Raw genomic sequence first — 16,677 nt, forward strand, 5'->3', positions numbered from 1 at the left:
AGGTCTGCTGGTAATGTGTATAGCCCTCTCGGGTTATAGGTGGCAGTTCTCCTTGCCTTCTCTCCCTGTTATCTCAGCTCTTTCTACCTTCTAATTGTGGCTCAGATCAAAGGTAAGTAGTCTTTCCCAATGGAGAAAAAGGGACCCAATCTTTCCTTCTTCTTAAGAACCAATAAGTAGCAGAGATATGCCTGTGAGTCATGCTGAGCAGGAGGGAGGCATTAATTCTTGGATCTCAATGTCTTAAACAAAAGATTCCCATTGGTAAGGGAAGTATTTCTAGAAAATGGACTCTAGATTCAGACTCACCAGTGGCTTCAACTGTTGAGCCCCCAGCTGGGGGTCAGGCTTAGCAGCCTCTCAGTAACAAGAAGAATTCTTGTAAATATGGTGGCTGAAGAGTGTGTAAAGTCCTAGGAAGCAGGAATATCGGTTAATGGTCCCAAAATGGAAACTGAGACCCTCACAAGGTCCCTGCCACCCCGAGGGGAAACCCCATGGGTGGACTCGGGACTTCTACTTTTTTTTTTTTTTTTTTTTGAGGAAAACACAAGTCATTTTAATTTATAGCACTTGTAGATTTCAGAAAGAATTCAAATAACTACTTTCTGATAGCAACAGCAACAAACCACATCTACACAGCAAGGACAAGACAAGGTCATTTATCACAAACTTGAATAAGTCAGCCAGCCAGTTGCATGTTTCACTGATAGACTTTTATTAAAATTGTACATAGATCTCAAACTTGAATTAAAAAAAAAAATGAACTTCCTTTTTTCCTAGTACCAAAATAGTTATCTTTTTAAAATACTTTGAAAAACTTTAATATAATTTTATTGTTATATATTAAATATCTCCTAAAATCTCATTCATTTCTCTCTGATCTCTCTCTCCCCTAGCATCTTGTCTTACTGTTACTGTTACTTTTTTCCTTGCCTTTTTAATGCTTTATCCCAGACAAGATTTAAAAGGGAAAAAAAAATTTTTAAAGATGATTTTAAAAAGAAAAAGCCAATGACCATATCTGACACGATAAAGAAGAGTCTTATAAACTGGGCTCAACCAGAGTTTTGCTCTAAGGCTTGCCCACATCCAAATCACTCTTTAGAATTACTTTTAACAAAATATCAGGTCTTGTCCTGAACTGGTAATGCTGACCCAACAGCACCCTCTAGTGGCCTGGCATATAAAAGCACTCAATAGTACAAGTAGATACTTGGGTGTAGGAAGTCTAGATGTGGGGAGAAAAAAGTATTATTTTCAGAAGACAATAGGCTTCCCAAAAGCCCATGCTCAACACAGGTAGCCTACAGGTGCACACAGACAATTTCTATTTAGTGCAAAGTTGCAAGGATGCCAGTTTCACGCTATACCAGAATGTGCTGTCAAAAGCTGGATTCGGGTAACGTTTTCTTCCGCCTTAAGGAAAGAGTGTGGTATTTCACCCTTTGCAAGGTGCTGTAGGATGTCTGCTCGCCCGGAGCACTCCTCTGTGACATGCCCAGGGCGCTGCCCCTCGTGGGCCTGCCGGCTTTGCGAGGGAGGTGGAGAGAGCTGGGTGCAGAGCGGCTGCCCCTGTCCAAGGTGCTGCCCGGGCTCCGGGCCAGGTTCTCCCTGATCCCGAGGGAAGGAGACGGGCCTCCAGCTTGCTCCTCCCTGGTTGTGCTCAGCCTGCCGCTCACCAGGGAGGCCGGAGACCCCTGGGGGAAAACCTCTGCCCCATCATTCTTCCTCTTGTTTTCCTTCTTCCAAAACACAGACCTCAGAAGGGTGAATGTCCCATGATGGGGTCTGTCTGTCTCAAAGCCCCTTTCGTCTGCACGAGCCCTTCCCTTGGCTGAGGTAGTCTGGCGACTGTCCTTACTGTTCCTAGATAATCCGGCAGTTTTTGGAGCCTCCTTAGGGGAGGATGCACTGCCACTGCTTCCCAGATGGCCACTGGCCGGGGGGTTTGTGGTCTTCTGGCCCTCCGGCCGGGCTGGCTTCTCATTCCCCTCCGAGGGCATCACAGACAGAGGCAGGTCAAACTTTTTGGGCAGCCTGATCTCCTGACTTGCATTTTCCTTTAGCTTTCTGGCTGTGTTTAGACCGTCCAAGCTTCCCGGGCTGGAACAGTGTTTGGAAAGACCCGAGGGGCCCGGCACCCTGGCCAGGGCTCGCTCGCCGGCTGGCCCGCTCTCTCCACCTTTGGCAGGGAGGGCGGCGTTTGACCTTGGCGCTGCTGACTTCTCTTCCCCACCAGCAGCGCCCGTCAGCAGCGGCATGACGGACCGGCTGGTGGACCGGGGCCTGCGTCTGGACTCCAAGTACTCCACCAGCTCAGCGGACGCGCCGGGTGGCTTCCCTCTGGGTCCAAACGACCAGCGGAGGGGCATGGTCTTGAAGGCCGCCTGCCTGGTATGGGGAGGGGTGGACGCCTTCAGGCTGATGCTTCGGCCTCGTACGTCCCGTGCCAATGGCCCGGAGCCCATCCCTCCTGAAAGAGACACCAAAAGCATTAGTGCCCAAGCAGCCCTCCGGCCACAGAAGGAGTAATGCAACAGCACTCAGCAAGCAAATATTTATCAAGTGCCTCTGACATACCGAGCCCTGACACACAGGCACTGAGGATATGGGAGTGAAGAAGATGCCCCAGATCCCTGCCCTTGGGGAGCTTGCTGAGTCCCCCACTGTCCCATGGCAATCCATTTACATAAATCTGAAGCCACAGGGCAGGCAGTTGCCAAAGAAGGAAGCTCCGTGCCAGGCGGCTCAGAGACTTGGGAGAACCCAGCCTCCAAAGCATCTAATTCTGAGATGAAACCTTATTTTCATCCATCTTAAAATTATTTCCACGAAACAGAATGCTCAGCAAAATCCCCTGCTTTCTCAGGTCCAATGAGGGGATTGCAACTTCAAACACGAGGATCTCGGGTGTCCAAGCCTGGGCCAAAAAACGGAACTGTGCGTTTCATTTTATTAGAATTGCCACTATGCCTTCCTGGCTTGTTTTGAGATAACCATCTACTTGGAAAGAGGTTTTGGATATACTGTGAGTTGACAAATAGTGTCTGGGGAAAACAATTGCATAAACCCACTTATACATTTATTTGTGTGTGTGTTATATATGCAAGTAAAAACATACAAACAAGTAAAGAGAAAGAAATACTGAAAGAAAAAGTCACGGAGGGTGTATGACCTATTTTCTTTCCTATAGCTCAACATTTCTGAAGTGAACATACATATAACAACGGTGTTTGTTTTTAACAAACACTCAATCATCAGTCACTGATGTCTGCAATCACCGAGAAAAAATCTTCCATTGAAACACACAACCCACATGGTTCAGGGGCAATCACTTTTGCCCTGCATTTGGAAATAAGACTCCAAGTCAACTACACCAGCCTTTCACACATAGCTGTCCACCTGCAATATGCTGGTTCATCACTGTATGAGGGTCCCTCCAAAAATGAGCAAAGACTGCTGTCACTGAAAGCACCCTGTAAGTAGGCAGCCAACTTGGATTTCCTACATGAGGGGACAGGGATTGGGGGAGGGGGGAGTGCACAGCAGCGAGCTTGGGGAGAGCAAAGGAATAAGACTCAAGGCTTGGTGTTGAGCACAGCAGGGAGCCCCTCCACGTTGGCCAAGCTTCCTGGGGTAGGACAGAGAACGCCCATTAACTACAGGAACAGTTGGAAAGCACAGCAGAGGCTCCTTGAGAATTTTACCTTTCAGGGTTTTTACTTTTAGTTTATAATTTTTTTATTATCAAAGTCATAGGTTTACATAAAAATCATGCATAAAATTGGGTTTCCATATTCCCCCCCACCACCATTATTATCACTTTCCATGAATCTGGTACCTGTGTTACAACTGATGAAAGAATATTATTATCACATTATTAACTCTAGTCCATTGTTTACATTAGGACTGTGTTGTACAGTCCAATGGGATTATTTTTTATTAAATTCAGTTTTATTGAAATACATTCACACACCATACAATCATCCATGATATACAATCCACTGTCCACAGTATAACGTAGTTATGCGTTCATCACCACAATCTATCTCTGAACATTTTCCTTGCATAAGAAAGAACCAGAACAAGAATAAAAAATAAAAGTGAAAAAAGAACACCCAAATCATCCCCCCATCCCACCCCATTTGTCCTTTAGTTTTTATCCCCATTCCTCCACTCATCCGTACACTAGATAAAGGGGGTGTGATCCACAAGGTCTTCACAATCACACTGTCACCCCTTGTAATCTACATTATTATATAATTGTCTTCAGGAGTCCAGACTGCTGGGTTGGAGTTTGGTAGTTTCAGGTATTTACTTCTAGCTATTCCAATACATTAAAGCCTAAGAGGTGTTATCTACATAGTGCATAAGAATGTCCACCAGAGTGCCCTCTCGACTCCATTTGGAATCTCTCAGCCACTGAAACTATTTCGTCTCATTTTGCATCCCCCTTTTGGTCAAGAAGATACTCTCAGTCCCATGATGCCGGGTCCACATTCATCCCCGGGAGTCATACTCTGCCCAACGGGATTATTTTTTATTCTAGTGACATAGATACAACCTACAATTTCCCCCTTTTAACCACATTCAAATTTATAATCCAGTGGTGTTAATTACTACCTTTCAAGGTTTTCACAGATAATTTTTGGTATTTAAACTGCCCCACCACCACCACCATTTTACAAGCGTTTCTTTTGGTTAACTAACAACAGACACAATTTCACCCCCAATACTTGGGTCATTTCAGTTCAGTTCTGACCTTGTGGCTCCACTCAAATTCACACACATCAGGGAAAAAATGTTCAGGGGCCCGAGACGTGTGACGTTTACTCTCTTCCACAAGCCCCAGAAAGGGCTGCTTTGTACTGGAGGACAGAGCTGGGACTTTGAGCCTCTGAAAATGAGAGAACATTGCCCGTGGCCTGGCTGGCGGCTGGGTGAGTGGGCAATGGACCAACGTAGCTGCCCGTCCTTGCTTCCTGGCACCGAAAGATCGGAGGCCCAGGCTGACATCAGCTCTGCAGCTGCACTTATCCCACAAGCTCCAGGGTCAGTGGCTCATTCCTCTATTTCCCGAGACGGTGGTGGGTGGAAAAGCTCCTCAGCTGGCTCTGTGTCATTTCATTCTATTCACTGGACGATACCAGGATCTGGGAAAGTGCCTCAGATAAATTGAGAAATAAATGACCGGAGGACAGAAGAAACGGAAAGCACCCGCCGCAGTGCAGGGCTTATAGAGATCCCACTATCTGTCAGGGGGGTGCAGGTCCTCTGGGAAGCGGGGAGGCTAGAGGCAGAGGTAGTGTCCAGAAGGGCCACCTGCACCCCCAAGAGGAGTCTGTGACCTCGATCCTGCCAAGTCTGAAGGGCCTTGGGTCTTAAGCCACATGAAGGTTGTTGACATAAGCAAAGCCCCTCCTCGAGGTTACGTAAGCCCCGGAGCAGACATAATAAGCTTCTCAGGTCCTGCAAGCCCCCCACTCCCTGCTCAGATGGTGCCTCGACAGCTGTGGGCACGGCTCCCGGCCACATAGAAGCTTTGGGGCTGGCAGGCACTGCCCTGAGAAACACCTCCTCTTATCCTTGGCCAATGGAACCAGGTATCCCCCTAACCTCACCACGTGTGTCCTCAGCCCACCTGCCTCGGTACAAGACTGTCACTGTAAAGTACTTTAAATTTGTCCAAGGGTTTCCAAAGTCCTCACTTGTTCGCTCACTTATTCATTCAACAAACTTGTAACGAGAGCCTGTGCATGCTGAGAACTGCTTTCAGAGTGTGGGGTGGCAGCTGTGGAAAAACCATGAACGTGCCTATCCTTATGGGGTTTGATGAAAACAAAAATACAGCATCAGGTGATATCGGGATAAGAGGAATGAAGGAGAGTGAGAGGTGGCAGGGTGGGGGGTACTTATTACCACAGAAGGCCTCCTGATGGGTGGTATTTGAGAGACTCGACTGAGGGTGGCGGGAAACCATGTCACGATCTGGAAAAGCGAGCTCCAGGAGGGGAACAGCGAGGGGGGCGGCCCTGAGGCAGAGTGGAGCTTGGTGGGTCAGGGAAGCAGCGGAGGGACGGCCCTTGCTGGAGCAGAGGGAGGGAGGGGCCCCCCAAGAGGGGTCCTTAATTTCTGAGCCCCAGTCTGCATTGGGACAATCAGCATTGTCTCTGGCTTTCAGTGTAAAAAACCATTACAGGTGCTTAATTGCTCATCTAACCTCTCAATCTGTCTGTTCTCTAGCTTTTTATATCTCTTATGTCTTTTCTCATTTCCTCACAGCTTGGGGACCCAGGAGAAGTTGCTGTGGGTGGGTCAGAGTGCAGCTGGGGCAAGCTCAGCCACCACACTTTCCTCTGGCCCATGAAAGGTAAGGAGGAGTGACAGGGGTCAGCCAGCCTTCCCCGCCCGGGACAGAGCCAGAGGGACAAGGTTGGGTGACCCCCCGGCCCAGGAGCTGAGGCCATGGCTGCACCCCATGGAGCCAAGAAGCCTCGCCACCCAAGGGAGCGTGGAGCGGAGCCCCAGGGGGCAGAAACAGGAAAATGACAGCACAGTGACAAGGTCCAGCCTCCAAGGAGGACAAGAATAAACAGAGCAGGCTGGTGGTTAAAATGGGAAATTTTATGTTGTATAGATGTAACCACAGTAAGAAAAAATAAAATAAAATCGAACTGAACAACACAAAGGGTGAACCCTAACAAAACTAGGGTCTAGAGTTAAAAATGTAATTATAATAATATTGGCTCATCAGTAGTAATAAAGGGACCACACTAATGCAAAATGTTAATAACAGGGAAAGCCGTGGGGGGTGGGGGGTGGTATATGGGAACTCTACTTTTGGCATAATTTTCCTGTAAATCTAAAGCTGCTCTCAAAAATCAAAATAAATAATTAGAAAAAGAACCTTAACTCGAATAAGCCACGAATTAAACAGAGCTGCTGGAGAAAATAGATGACAAAGTAAAAGCCCTCAAGGACAGCCAAGGATAGGACAACAAAGGGACTGAAAAATGGGACTCTTGGGTTTTAAAATTCAGTAAATGAATCGAAGAGGCGCAGGGTCACCATAGAGACTCAAATTAGTGGCCTGAAAAGATAAAGTGGACGAAATATCTCATACCGTAGTGCAAAATGGCAAAGGCAGAAAAACCACAGGGGAGAAAGGATTTGGTAGGAAATGTAAAGAACAGGTTCAGGAGACCCAACATGCAATTAATCACTATTTGGGAAGGAGGTGTGGACACCACACATGGTGCTGGGTGCTTTGATACAATTGGGGACATAAAGTAACAAAGAAACAAGCGGTTGATGAATAAACACAAACCCTCTGCCCCAGCAATTCCTCTCCTAGGTATGTGCCCAACCGAAATGTGGACATTTGTGCAAGAAAGACAAGAACAAGAAAGCTTGTAGCAGTACTATTCGCATTAGCTCCAAACTGGAAACAACCCTAATGTTGAAACACAATAGAATAAATGAACACAATGGAAATATTCTTACGATGTGGGAAGTTTTGATGAGGGAAATGGTGCATTTCCTCAGGGGGAAGGTGCCACAGAAGCATGCTGGCAGATGTTGCACAACCCATTGTGGAGGCTCCACAGCAGAACTTGCGTGGATTTTTTGAAAATCCATAAATAATTCAAGAAAACATGCATCACTCAACCACAGTCTCACATGCATCAGAACTTCATTCCTTTTTGTGGCTGAGTAATTCCCCATTGTATGGATGGCCACATTTTGCTCATCCATTCATCATGGAAGAACCTTGAAGACATGTTGCGTGAAATAAGCCAGACACAAAGGACAAATATTGTGTGATCTCACCGATAGGAAATAATTAGAATAAGCAAATTCTTCAGCTCAGAAACTAGAATACAGGTGAGCAGGGGCCAGGGTCGGGGAGGGAATGTGGGGTCAGTGTTTGAAGTTGTACAGAGCTTCTATCTGGGGAGATGGAAGAGTTTTGCTAACAGATAGTGGTGACAGGAGCACAACATTGTGAATGTAATTAACTCCGCCAAATTATATATTCGTATGAGGTTAAAAGAGGAAATTAAAAAAAAAAAAAAATACACAAAACAACCATAGGATCTTACAACACAAACAGGGAACCCTAATGTTAACCATGGGCTATAGCTAATAGTACAATTATAACAACCTTCTTTCATCAATTGCAACAAAGGTATCACATTAATGCAAGGTGTTAATAATGGGGGAAGGGGCGAGCATATGGCAGATCTGTATTTTCTGCATGATATTTCTGTAAATCTAGAAATTCTCTAATTCAAAAATATTAATTATATATATATCTATAATAAGTCCAGGTGTTTTTCCCTGATGACCAAGCCAAACTTCCCCAGGCCAGATGGCCCAAGCTGGCCACTGCCATAGATTCCAGCCCTCAGCGAACACAAGGAAGGAATGGGGTGGGCCCCCACCTCCCCCTCTTTATTCTTTCTTTTCCAAATCCGTTTTTGCTTTTTTATTGACAAGTTAACGGTCAGCCCTCTCTCCCTCCCTCTTGCTCTCTCTCCGTAAAATTCTCTCTCTGTAAAATTCTCTCTCTGTAAAATTCTCTCTGTAAAATTCTCTCTCTCTCTGTAAAATTCTGTGCAGAGAACAATGTCTCTGTGTTATTTTTTGACAAATGGAATAAAATGAACTATTACTACACACAACACATATAAACTTCATGGATATAATGCTGAGCAAAAAAAAAAGCGACAAAGAATAAAGAATGCATATTTTATATTTCCATTTATATAAAGCTTCAAAACAGGCAAAACCAATCAATGGTGTTAGAATTTAAAATAATGCTTACTTCTGGGAAGGAGGGAAGTAGTAATGATTGGAGGGACACAAAAGAGGTCAACTGTTCCGGAACTTTCTATTTTTTAAACTGAGCAGCAGTTACCTAGATACATCCACTTAATGATAATTTCTCAGATGTACACTTGTGATCTCCATACTTTACCATCAATTAAAAAGTTTATTTAAAAAACTATATCAGGAGCTAATGGGAACAAGGGAACTAAAAGAGGAATTAGAATGTGTAATAACTTTCTGATTGAAGGAGCACAAAAGCTAAAAGATGCATGTGCACACACACCCAGTTCTTACTTAAGGACTGTCATCAAATTCTCCCTCTAGACAGGACCATCTGAATGCTAAGGTGCTCTATTATTTCATCTTAGCAAAGAAAAACAAAGATTGCCACCAGCCCGTCTCCCTCTGCAGCCAATGACCCTTTAGTCAACACCTCCCGGTAGAGTATATGGCCACCATCATGTCCTCAACCACAGTCTCGTCTCCATCTCTTTCTGCCAAGGTTCCATGCCATCTGGCACTACAGATGCTCTTGGCAAGTCCCTGGAGACCTTCCACCTTGATGGTCGCTTTCCTGTCCTCAACTCAGTCTCCCAGCAGTGTTTCACGCAGGTGCCCGCTCTCTTCTGGAACATTCTTTTTGGCATCTGTGAGCCACATTGCCCGGTCCCCTTCCTACCGGAAGGTCCCCCTCCTTCCTACTGGCTGCTCCTTCTCAGTTTCTTGGCCAATCTCTTGGACTTTGCTGAACCTCTAAATGCTGGCGAGCTCTAGGGCCTGGTCTTGGGTTTTTACTCTTTCCTAGCTTCACTAATTTCCAAGGACAGCTCAACCAGCCTTGTGGAACTCAACCAGCCCCACAGCCTTAAATTCCACCTGATGACTCCCACATACTTATCTCCCTAAATGTCGTCTTCACTTGGATGTCTTAGAGGAATCTCAAAATCACCATGTCAAAAAAATTCTTAATTCCCCTCTGAAATTGACCCTGTGCTGACCCAAATCTTTCCTATCTCATGAGCTGACCCAAATCTTTTCTATCTCATGAACCATCACCTGGTTATTAGATCATAAACAAAGAGTTGTACGGTAGTTTTCTCCTTCACGAACACCATCAGCAAATCCTGTTAGGTTTATTTCCAAAATAAATCCAGAAAAACGATCATTTTTTTCCTAACACACTAGTGCAAACCACCCCCATCTTTCACCTGGATAACTGCAATGACCTGCTAACCTGCCTTCTTGATTCCACTCTTGCCTCCCAGTGATGTATTCTCCACACAGCAGCCAGAGTAGATTTTCTTTAGAAACATAAATCAGATCCCATCACTTCTCTGCTCACAATCCTTCAGTGGCTATCCACTAACCACGAACTAAAAGATGCGCCATGACCCATCTGCCTACCTCCTCGTTCACTCTGCTCCTCGTTCACTCTGCTCCAGCCATGACTCTGGTTTTCTTCTGCTCCTCACACGCACACCGGGCTTGCTCCCACCTCACAACCTTTGCCCTCGATCGTTCCTCTGCCTGGAACCTTCTCCCCAGAACTCTATGTGATGCCCTCTCTCCTTTCAGGTCTCTGCTCAAACATCACCTCCTTAGAAAGTTCTTCCCCACCCACCCATTCCAACAGGGCCCCCCACGACCCTTCCTTCCAATCCCAGTAACTTCTCCTAATTATTTACCTCTAAACTCACATCACTGCTTTAAACTGCATTACTACATTGGTTCACTTGGTTCGCGATTAGCCCTCCCCACTGGAGGGCACGCCCGGGAAGGCAGAGGAATAGCGTAACTGTGACTGGAAGGTAGTGGATGAGACAGAGATGAAGACAAGCACTAGATGACTCTCCCTATTGCCATCACTGACTCTCTGCACTCAAGGCTATGAGAAGCCAACCATCTCATTGCCATGAGAGATGATGGTCTTTCTAGAAAATAAAAATAAAATTGGCAATTCCAACCACCATGGTGAGACGTACCCTTTTCCTGATTGAAGAGGCCGTTGGTGAAGACGGGAGAGTCAGGCATCTTGGGCAGGGAGGGGCAAGGGGCAGAGCTCCAGGACACCAAGCTTTCCCTCGTGCTGCCCTTATAGCTGCCCAGTCGCATGAGCCAATGATCAGACAAGGAGGAGCTTGTGGAACCTGCCGAGAAAACACAGGGAAGGCTGGACCCCAACTCCATCCCTTCAGGGTTCTGGAGGAGCTTTCCAGGGCCAGAGCTCCATCTCAGAGCCCTGGAACAACCAGACCCAGGGCAGAACTACAGAAACAATAGATAATTGACCACAGAAGAATCCTATGGGACCAAGCTTTAAAAATTCAGGGAAAGGCATTTGGGCACAGAAAGCAAAGTGGGTTGATGAGGACTGAAATGCTTTTTATGAAATGACTTGTCACCAACTCCATCTTCTTAAACATGGGAAGTTTTTTACTCTTCCTTTAACATCTGTCTGCTGTAAAAGGCAGGCAGACTTGGCACTGGGTTTGATTTAGAGCTACTGGGGACTCTTGGTTTTATTTGGCCCTTTTCCAATAACTGTTGGGGAGAAAATCTTCTGAGTAATTAAGAAGAATACCTCCTGTTGCAAAAATAAGAAGGGTTGATTTGCAGAGTGAAATGAGTCACTTAAGAGAAGCAACATTGACATTTTTTTCCCTCCAAACAAGGTTGAGGCTGTCAAATCAAAGCATCTCTGGGATGCGGTTAAGCAGCTTCATTCCTAGAAATCCTCTCCATCCCTTAAAACAGCCCTTCCCTTTTTAACAAGACCAGCCAGAGGTTTATGTTGCACAAGTTTAATCATATCAGGCTCAATGTGAACGAGACTAGGAATGTAGAATTCTGCACTGCCCGTGTCACTTGCTCCAGATAGGAAAAATTATTCTTTTCCTTCTTCCTGGATTTCAATATGTCCACCCTACATCCCTACAAATGAGAGACTAGCTGGTGGCACCCGCATCTCTACAGCAACAGCCACGGCTTCCTCTTTCAGATCCTTCCCCACCTCCCCGGGCCCCGAGGTGCAATTGAGCATCTTACCAATTCCTGCCGTGACTCCCCAGTTCCCTCTCTCCCGTAGTGAGCAGCAGAGCCTACCTCTCATGGAGCTGCTGGCTGACCAGGGCGGGATGCTGTTCCGTTTCTGATAAAACAGGATGTAAGCCCCTCGCGTACTGACCTCGTCTTCTCGAAGTGGTTCCACCGTGCTGTCGTCATAACTGTACCACTGTCCATCCAGAGAGTTCCGGCAGTAGGCTGCAAGGGTCCAAACCCCAAGACTCAATTATTGGCATCTGAAAACATTTCTAGGGACACAGCTGGAAAACAGACACGCTTGTAAGGCCGTGAGAAAAATCAGTACGTCGTCAGCTACGAAAGAATTTTGTGGAATCATCTCTGAATCTGCAATCAGTGATTCTCCCAGATCCTTACTGATCTATTGAGAAGGTGTAGTTATTTTAGGTTGACTCTGTATGCTGTAGCCCTTGCTCAGGCACATTGTTCTATAAAAGGGAGGCCCGAGAAATGAGCTAGACAAGAATGTCAATGTTCACCCCATTTCTTCTGAGAAGCTTCAAAACACACATCTCTAACATGCAATAAAGTGGAAAATGAGAGTCACAGACAGGAATATGGTATGCTTTCTTCCTAAGAATTGAAGTCAAACATTTAAGAAAAGTTTATATATTGGATTCCTAACTACCCCCCAAAACACACGGCCTCTCCCCTGTGTCTGCCACAATCTCCCTCCACTTTTCTTAGAAGGACCTAAGCCATTGAATTTAGATTCCACCCTAAATGTTCTCCGGGCCCTTCTCGTTGCACAGAATAGCCCCACAACCAGGACTCGCAAACCTTCTCCATCACTGGTCAGATAGTAAGTACCTTAGACTTTGCAGGCCATGTACAGTCTCTACAACATCTTCTTCTTCTCCTCCTCCCTTTTTTCTTTTCTTTTCTCCCTCTTTTTTTTTAACCACCTTTAAAAATGTGAAAGCCACTTTTAACTTGTGGGCTGTGCAAACACAGACTGTGTGAGACTGGAATTGGCCCCCGGCCGAGGGCTTCCTGCCACGCCGGGCACCCAGGAATTCATCTTTGATCTGTCTTTCCCTTCACCCCCACACCCAACCTAAAAACCAAGCCTCCTGATCCTACTTCCAAAATATGGCTCAAACACCCTGATTGTCCCCACCCTAGTCTCTCTCTCACTCGAGCCCCAGAAACATCCTCCTCACTGAATTCCAACATCCATTCTTGCTCCCTTCTAGCCATTCTCCACAGAGCAAAGTGAATATTTCAATTTTTAAACTCAATTATATCATACCTCATCCGCTTAAAAACCTTCAAATGGCTTCCCATCACCCTTTGGGAAAAATGCAAACTCCTTTCCAGGGCTTGCAGCGCTTTGCATGATCTGCCTCTCCTCCAGCTCACCCCTGTGCAGCACGGCCCTGGATCTCTACAGTTCAGCCCCAAAGGGCTTTCTGCATTTTCTAAACACTCCACACTCTTGCTGCCTCGGAGCCTGGGTCAGTTTCCTAGAGCTGCTGTAACAAATGGCCCCAGACTGGGCCAGATATCACAGTGTCAGCAGGCCATGCTCCCTTTGCAGGCTCTAGAGAAGCCCTCCTTGCCTCCTCCTGGCTTCTTGCTTGTGGCTGTCGGCACTCCTTGGCTTGTGGCTGTATCACTCCAATCTCTGCTTCCGTCGTTACACGGCCTCTCCCCTCCGTGTGTGTCACAATCCCCCTCTACTTTTCTTTTAAGGACCTAAGCCATTGGATTTAGGTTCCACCCTAACCCAGTATGTCCTCATCTTAACTTGATTGCCTGCAAAGACCCTATTTCCAAACAAAGTCACAATCACGAGTACCAGGGGTTTAGGACTTGACCTTCTCTTTTGGGGGACGTGCACCAACCCAAAACAGGGCCTTTGCACGTGCCATAGCTCTGCCCTCCATGTCCTCCCTCCTGTTAGGCACTTGGCTGGTTTTAACTCATCGTTCGGGGCTCAGGCTAAAAGCGGCATCCTCAGAAAGGCTTTATCTCTATCACAGGTGCAGTCAATCACCTGTTCTTAAGGTCAGGTGGTGAACGAGCCAAAGTGAAAAAGCACCTTTTTATTGTTGGGCTCCCAAATTAGACGAGGTCTCAGGAGAGCAAGGCTCTTGTTCACCGCTAAAGCCCTAGCTCCTAGCAGAGTCCCGCATAGATCAGGCACTTAATAATTATCTGTTTCGTGAATGAATGAGTGACTACCCTGGATTTCTATGCAGTCCAACGTTTTCCAAACTGGAGGTCATAAGCCCTCGAGGACACTGGATATCAGTACACTTAAACGAAAAATTAAATAGTTTAAAGCATTTTTAAAAAATGCAATAGTCTATGCTATTCTAGAATAGAAAAGACCAGAATGCATCAAAGGAAGTAAGGGTAACAACTATTTTGTGAAACTTTTGTTTAGTCTGAACATATGTATGTTCACATAAACACACACATACAAATGGATGTGCACACTGGACCATCATGTAACCTACTAAGTCCATATATTTAATCATTTAGTCAAGTTATTTACTCAAGGTGGAACTCCACCACATTATTTTCCTTCATTTAAAATATTTTGTTTATTTATGATATATTATATGAGGGAAAACACTAAAAGCAAAAATATATGTCTATGGTGTAACAGCAATTATGCAAAAGTATATGGTAGCAAAAGAGCTACTAATTTTTGAGGGTCTAGGGTGTGAGAAGCATCTTATACGTGTTAGCTCTAATCATAAAAATCCCTGTATGGCAGATATTATCATCTCCCTGTTGCCAAATGACTGCCTGCTACCCACACGGCCAAAGAAATACTAGAGAGAGCTGCTGTGCATGAGCCATTTGGGTTGCAGAAAATTGTCTCATTTCTCGTATCTCAGAGTTTCAAGTCTGAGATCCATTCCACTATACTCATATCTAATATGATCTCTTACTCTGGACTTCATGAGATAAATCCTGACAAAGTCTTCATCTTTTTAAGGAGGACACGCACATCCCACCGCATGCATCCCACCCCACTTTGTTAATACACACTCTTTCGGCCCAGGATCAGGTTTTCCCAGGGTCCCACCGCTGGCTAAGGCAAACCCTAGAGTTCTCGACTCCTGATCCCTGGTGGGGGCGGGATGGGGAGACTAGAATTCACTGCCATTCCACTTAACCCAAAGGAACTGTCACACATGAATAGGGAGAAAGACTAATAGGAGAGAATACAAAAGTCCAGCAATAGATCCAAACATACAGGCATTTAATATATAATATGGGAGAAGGAACCTCAAGGAAGAGGGTGGACATTTCAATTAGGTGTCTTGGGAAAAACTGGTACCAACTCGAGAGAATTAGATCCATCTCCCTCATGAATATAAAGAAATTCTAAATCAAAGATTTTAAGAGAAAAACCCTAAACCAACAAAAGTACTAGTAGAAGATATACAGAAAACACTCTTTAATCTCAGAGTGAAAAAGGCTTTCTAACCATGACTCACCAAATTCATAAGCCATAAGAGAAATTATTGACAACTGGACTACCTAAAAAGGCAAAACCAAAACTTTCTGCAAAGCAGCAAAAACCACAGGCATAAGGAGCAAGCACTTGCAACTTATATTACAGGATGACAGTCTAATCTTGCAATATAGAAGAATTAGAACATCTAGAAATAGATGAGGAAAGACCAACAATCCATTTGAAAACAGTCAAAGGGTGCAGACAGTTTACAGAAAAGGAACCACAATGGCTCTTTAAATATGTGATAAGATGCTCAACATCACTCTAATAATAAATGGAATATTAAAACTACACTGAGATACCACTTTACACCTATTAGATTGACAGAACTCTAAGTTTAATAACACACTCTATTGGCAAGGCTCTAGGAAAAGAGACGTTCTCCTACACTTCTGGCAGGAGTGCAAATTCTACAGTGTTTTGTGCCAGGTAACTTCCTAGTACCTGACAAAATACAGACTCAGCTATGCCCATTCTGAGAATTTATCCTACCTGTATTCTTGGACATGTAAGAAATGATATTTGTAAAGGGTTGTGACAGCAATACTTATAATTGCAAAAGACTGAATCAGCCCCAAAATCCATCTATGGGTGACTTGTTTGATAAATTGCTACGTCCATTCATGGAAATACTCTGCATTTATAAAAGAGGATGGGAAGCTTTCTACAAATGGAGATATGGAAAGATTTCCAAGACAGATTCTTAAGAAAAAAACCAGGTGCAATACAGGAAATGGTATGCTACCTTTTATATAAATCAGGAGGCAGAATGGTAAGAGGAGGGATATGTATGAAAATATACTCACAAGTGCTTGCGTTCATATAACTTCATTGTCTAAATTAGCCCCCAATAGGCCAATCACTCTATTACATTACCCTGTTTATTTCCTACATATCAAAATCTGAAATTTTCTTATTTATTTTTGCGTTCTCCAGTTAATTTTCCATCTCTCCTCAAAAAGAACATAAGCTTTTAAGAATTAGGACCCTGTCCATCTTGTTCAGGAACCCTAGAACAGTACAGCGGCAGGAACTAGCTATCCCCCAGTATCTCTCCTCTCTTTCTCTCTGAGCTATTGAACCCACAATTTTTAGGTGGGCAGATGGCTGCCCAGAATAAAGACTACATGTCCCAGCCTCCCTTGCAGTGAGGTATAACCAAGTGACTAATTTCTAGCCAATGTGATATAAGTAGAAGTAGATACGTTATTAAACTTCTAGAGAGTGCCCTTCATGAAAGGGTGCCAGTTTTCAACCCTTCTTCTTCCTAATGGTGGGATACA

The 16,677-nt window shown here is 45.0% G+C and overlaps 1 protein-coding gene across 2 annotated transcripts in view; it reads right to left on the reverse strand.

The window, feature by feature from the left end:
- Window positions 1-702: 702 nt before the first annotated feature.
- USP43 (ubiquitin specific peptidase 43) overlaps window positions 703-16,677 on the reverse strand; it is a 66,966-nt gene continuing 50,991 nt past the window's right edge. For both annotated transcript variants that reach the window (XM_037809633.1, XM_037809632.1), the window contains exons 13-15: window positions 11,938-12,096; window positions 10,818-10,982; window positions 703-2,476 (exon numbers count right to left, since the gene is read on the reverse strand). In XM_037809633.1, coding sequence (XP_037665561.1) covers window positions 1,386-2,476; window positions 10,818-10,982; window positions 11,938-12,096 — 1,415 coding nt within the window. In that variant the 3' untranslated portion in view covers window positions 703-1,385. The remainder of the gene's footprint in view (window positions 2,477-10,817; window positions 10,983-11,937; window positions 12,097-16,677) is intronic.

Source organism: Choloepus didactylus, chromosome 18 (assembly GCF_015220235.1).
Source record: "Choloepus didactylus isolate mChoDid1 chromosome 18, mChoDid1.pri, whole genome shotgun sequence".
NCBI classification, from domain to species: domain Eukaryota; kingdom Metazoa; phylum Chordata; class Mammalia; order Pilosa; family Megalonychidae; genus Choloepus; species Choloepus didactylus.